The 5,832-nt window shown below is 48.4% G+C and overlaps 1 protein-coding gene across 1 annotated transcript; it reads left to right on the forward strand.

Moving 5' to 3' along the window:
* Positions 1 to 1,391: 1,391 nt before the first annotated feature.
* LOC311123714 (multiple epidermal growth factor-like domains protein 9) lies at positions 1,392 to 4,318 on the forward strand (the record flags this gene model as incomplete). Its single annotated transcript, XM_084197953.1, has 2 exons — positions 1,392 to 1,655; positions 3,654 to 4,318. Coding segments are annotated over 2 exons (761 nt in total), but the record flags the coding sequence as incomplete, so codon positions are not given.
* Positions 4,319 to 5,832: the final 1,514 nt, after the last annotated feature.

Consider the following 5,832-nt stretch of genomic DNA (forward strand, 5'->3'; position numbering starts at 1 on the left):
CAGGATTTTTAGTGTGACACCATCTTAGTGTGGCAGGATCTTAGTGTTACACCATTTTAGTGTGACACCATTTTAGTGTGACACCATTTTAGTGTGACACCATCTTAGTGTGACGGGATCTTAGTGTGACACCATCGTAGTGTGACAAGATCTTAGTGTGACACCATTTGAGTGTGACACCATCTTAGTGTGACGGGATCTTAGTGTGACAGGATCTTAGTGTGACAGGATCTTAGTGTGACACCATCTTAGTGTGACACCATCTTAGTGTGACGGGATCTTAGTGTGACAGGATCTTAGTGTGACAGGATCTTAGTGTGACACCATCTTAGTGTGACACCATCGTAGTGTGACACCATCGTAGTGTGACACCATCTTAGTGTGACACCATCTTAGTGTGACACCATCGTAGTGTGACACCATCTTAGTGTGACGGGATCTTAGTGTGACAGGATCTTAGTGTGACAGGATCTTAGTGTGACAGGATCTTAGTGTGACACCATCTTAGTGTGACGGGATCTTAGTGTGACAGGATCTTAGTGTGACAGGATCTTAGTGTGACACCATCTTAGTGTGACACCATCGTAGTGTGACACCATCGTAGTGTGACACCATCTTAGTGTGACACCATCTTAGTGTGACACCATCGTAGTGTGACACCATCGTAGTGTGACACCATCGTAGTTTGACACCATCTTAGTGTGACACCATCTTAGTGTGACACCATCTTAGTGTGAAGGGATCTTAGTGTGATGGGATCGGTGTTGAAAATTAGTGTACTTAGCTTCTTGATGGTATCCTAGCATCTTTGTCAATAATAATAATATATTCCATTTAGCAGACACTTTTATCCAAAGCAACTTTGTCATGAGTGCATACATTTTACCTATGGGTAGTCCTGGGAATTGAACCCACTATCCTGGCTTTGCAAACACCATGCTCTACCAGCTGAGCAAGGCAATGCCGTACTGTATGTTGACTTCTTATCCACAGAGAGAATAAATGTAACCCATCAATATATTGCAAGTGGGAGGGACATTTTACCCTAACACATTCGTGATTGGTTCACATTTGAAGTTGTCTCTGGTGTTACATTTCTGCCACAGTGCTTATATGCATCCTGAGAAATGTTCTTTTGTGCAGAGATTTGCCATCTTGAAAACAAATAAGGGATGTCGGAAATGATCTTTGTTCTCACAAAAAAGCTCTTGTGGTGTGTAAAGTATACTTTCTATTTTCAGTTTCAATTGTCTATCATACCAACACAACCCACGCTCCAGTCAAGCGTTACAAATGTTTGATCCCATAGTACGCTACCACCACCTAGTGGTAGAAGGTATTCTTGACTCCTCATACTGAACCCAGCTGTGATGTCTCTGTCTTCATCCCAGACCCCAGTGGACAATCTGTGTGTGACCAGTGTAAGCCAGAGTACCAGGGGCCCCACTGTGACCAGTGCAGGGGTGGCTTCTATAACGCGGACAGCATCTGCCTGCCTTGCAACTGCAGCGGGAACGCCGACCCCGGGACCTCGCCCCGCATCTGCAACCCTGAGACGGGCCACTGCCTGAGCTGTGTCAACAACACGTCGGGGAAACACTGCGAGCGCTGCGCTGAAGGCTACGTGGGTAGTGCCATCATCCACAGCTGCAAAGGTCAGAATCATTTAAGAATAATCATCATCATTGTTCTACCGAGTATCTTTTCATATGGATGACGAGCGCTTCAAAGCAATTAACTCTGGCAGTGTTAAATTTAACTCTCTTACTGTCTGTGTTAAATTAACATTTTGACAATGTAACTCTAAGGCAGTGTTATTTTTTCAACACTCTTAAAAGTGGTAATATAACACTAGATTATAACAATGGATTCACACTGAGTTAAATGTACATTAGCAACGTTTCTGTGAATGTGAGATATTCCCCTGTAATCACCATTGAATAAGTATATACACTGCTCAACAAAATAAAGGGAACACTTAAACAACACAATGTAACTCCAAGTCAATCACACTTCTGTGAAATCAAACTGTCCACTTAGGAAGCAACACTGATTGACAATAAATTGCACATGTTGTTGTGCAAATGGAATAGACAACAGTTGGAAATTATAGGCAATTAGCAAGACACCCCCAATAAAGAAGTGGTTCTGCAGGTGGTGACCACAGACCACTTCTCAGTTCCTATGCTTCCTGGCTGATGTTTTTGTCACTTTTGAATGCTGGCGGTGCTTTCACTCTAGTGGTAGCATGAGACGGAGTCTACAACCACACAAGTGGCTCAGGTAGTGCAGCTCATCCAGGATGGCACATCAATGCGAGCTGTGGCAAGAAGGTTTGCTGTGTCTGTCAGCGTAGTGTCCAGAGCATGGAGGCGCTACCAGGAGACAGGCCAGTACATCAGGAGACGTGGAGGAGGCCGTAGGAGGGCAACAACCCAGCAGCAGGACCGCTACCTCCGCCTTTGTGCAAGGAGGAGCAGGAGGAGCACTGCCAGAGCCCTGCAAAAAGACCTCCAGCAGGCCACAAATGTGCATGTGTCTGCTCAAACGGTCAGAAACAGACTCCATGAGGGTGGTATGAGGGCCCGATGTCCACAGGTGGGGGTTGTGCTTACAGCCCAACACCGTGCAGGTTTGGCATTTGCCAGAGAACACCAAGATTGGCGAATTCGCCACTGGCGCCCTGTGCTCTTCACAGATGAAAGCAGGTTCACACTGAGCACATGTGACAGTCTGGAGACGCCGTGGAGAACGTTCTGCTGCCTGCAACATCCTCCAGCATGACCGGTTTGGCGGTGGGTCAGTCATGATGTGGGGTGGCATTTCTTTGGGGGGCCGCACAGCCCTCCATGTGCTCGCCAGAGGTAGCCTGGCTGCCATTAGGTACTGAGATGAGATCCTCAGACCCCTTGTGAGACCATATGCTGGTGCGGTTGGCCCTGGGGTCCTCCTAATGCAAGACAATGCTAGACCTCATGTGGCTGGAGTGTGTCAGCAGTTCCTGCAAGAGGAAGGCATTGATGCTATGGACTGGCCCGCCCGTTCCCCAGACCTGAATCCAATTGAGCACATCTGGGACATCATGTCTCGCTCCATCGACCAACGCCACGTTGCACCACAGACTGTCCAGGAGTTGGCGGATACTTTAGTCCAGGTCTGGGAGGCGATCCCTCAGGAGACCATCCGCCACCTCATCAGGAGCATGCCCAGGCGTTGTAGGGAGGTCATACAGGCACGTGGAGGCCACACACACTACTGAGCCTCATTTTGACTTGTTTTAAGGACTTTACATCAATGTTGGATCAGCCTGTAGTGTGGTTTTCCACTTTAATTTTGAGGGTGACTCCAAATCCAGACCTCCATGGGTTGATACATTTGATTTCCATTGATAATTTTTGTGTGATTTTGTTGTCAGCACATTCAACTATGTAAAGAAAAAAGTATTTAATAAGATTATTTCATTCATTCAGATCTAGGATGTGTTGTTTAAGTGTTCCCTTTATTTTTTTGAGCAGTGTATAAAGATATATAATAAAATAAACAAACCAAGCTGAGGATGCATAATAGTAAAACAATTAGCAGTGACCTTTATCACGAGACAAGACAGTGAAGCGTTCCTTGTGCTAACATACACACTTGCCTCTCTTCCCCAGCCATAGTCACTCCCACCCCTGAGCAGAACAGGACAACGACTGCCCCCACCACCACCACTCTGACCCTGCGCTCCACCACCACTACCCCCTCTAGTGACCACACCATGACTTCCACCTCCAACGCCACCACCACTCAGCTGACCACCACAGCCTCCAGCACCACACCAGGTCTCCTCACCAACACCACGGCCGCCATCTCCGAGGTGTCCTGGACCCAGTTCAATGTCATCGTCTTGGCGGTGATCATCGTGGCGGTGGTGGTGCTGATGGGCGTGGCGGGCGGTGTCTACACCTACCGCGAGTACCGCAATCGCAAGCTGAACGCTCCGTTTTGGACCATCGAGCTGAAGGAGGATAACATCAGCATCAGCAGCTACCATGACAGCCTGCCCAACATGGGAGACGTGTCGGGCTTGCTGGAGGAAGAGGCCGGCATGGAGGTGGCGCCCAACGGCCAGCTGGCGCTTAGCAGCCCCGTCAACATATACAAGGCGTGATGATGGGCCATGGGCGGGGCTGCTTCTTCTTCTTTGGTGTTTTAACGGTGGTGTGCAAGCCAATGTTTATTGGTGTTACCACCGCCCTCTGGACTAGTGTGGTAAAGACATGACGCATCCTCCTTGAAACCGTATTCTGTCCCATCTCTACCACACCCGCCCACCCCACCCCTGGTGGCCACACCCACCCAGGGACTCTGACTGGGGGAGGCAGAGATAGGGGGAGGGAGGTCTCTGACTGGGGGAGGCAGAGATAGGGGGAGGGAGGTCTCTGACTGGGGGAGGCAGAGATAGGGGGGAGGGAGGTCTCTGACTGGGGGAGGCAGAGATGGGGGGGAGGCAGAGATGGGGGGGAGGGAGGTCTCTGACTGGGGGAGGCAGAGATAGGGGGGACGGAGGTCTCTGACTGGGGGAGGCAGAGATTGGGGGGAGGGAGGTCTCTGACTGGGGGAGGCAGAGATAGGGGGGAGGGAGGTCTCTGACTGGGGGAGGCAGAGATAGGGGGGAGGGAGGTCTCTGACTGGGGGAGGCAGAGATAGGGGGGAGGGAGGTCTCTGACTGGGGGAGGCAGAGATAGGTGGGAGGGAGGTATCTGACTGGGGGAGGCAGAGATAGGGGGGAGGGAGGTCTCTGACTGGGGGAGGCAGAGATAGAGGGGGAGGGAGGTCTCTGACTGGGGGAGGCAGAGATAGAGGGGGAGGAGGATTATCGTTCAGTCCTCAGGATTTTAATAATAAATGATTTACCTGTTGTGACGACTTCAACAGAGAGAATAATGTTGCGGGTACTAAAATGAGGAGGAGCTGGAAGGATGGAGTAACTTCAGAATCAGAAATCAACTGACTCCTGAGTCACCCAGACTGGGAGAAAAAATTTAACATGACAACCTGAGTTTGAATGGTTCAGAAGGGCCTTGGAGGAGGAACTTTGTTAAAGTGACAGAGACTTTGTGCCCTTCATGATTCAACCTTTGACCCACAGGGAACCAGGAAGAGAGTGGAGGCCCGTAAAGGCTGGGTATCCAGCTAGGCCTGTGAAACCAGTGAACTGAAGCCCACTCTGAAACGCTGCATCACACAATCAAAAACATACTGAATATTTACAGTATGTGCACCTCTTCATATACACATCCTCAAACACTATGTTTGCACATACAGTACTGCACACACATGCACAAGCACTAAATAAACACATGCACACCTTGTACCATAACAAAACACATACACACAAAATAAAGGGAGAGTGTATTGTCCTGGTTGGTTTCAATGGAGGATAACTTGCTTCAAAATTGTGCATTTACATTGTATAATGAGAGAGAAAATTGACAATAGTTTTGCAACAATTATGATTCATACAACACTGCTGTGGGGCCATTTTGGTATATTTTCCTCTGACTGAAATGACACTAAAATGAAACTATTGCAGGGCTCTGGTACACTTTAAGTATTGGGCCGATGGCATCTATTTCACTAGGAGAAAATGAGAGGCTCCAGATTTGAAACAAGTCCCGTTTTAAGTGTTTTTGTTCATGTTATTTTATAATGTATTGCTTTCTGTTTTCCTCAATAAGCTTACTGCTAATGTGTTGCACAGCCAGATTTTAGCCATGCAGATGCCAGAAGGCCCATTACAGAAAATGTATTGGTTTGTGGCTGAAACTGAACGTTCTCTGACCGTTGTTT

This window comes from Coregonus lavaretus (genome assembly GCF_964263955.1).
Source record: "Coregonus lavaretus genome assembly, contig: HAP1_SCAFFOLD_2732, whole genome shotgun sequence".
In the NCBI taxonomy this organism is placed as follows: Eukaryota; Metazoa; Chordata; class Actinopteri; order Salmoniformes; family Salmonidae; genus Coregonus; species Coregonus lavaretus.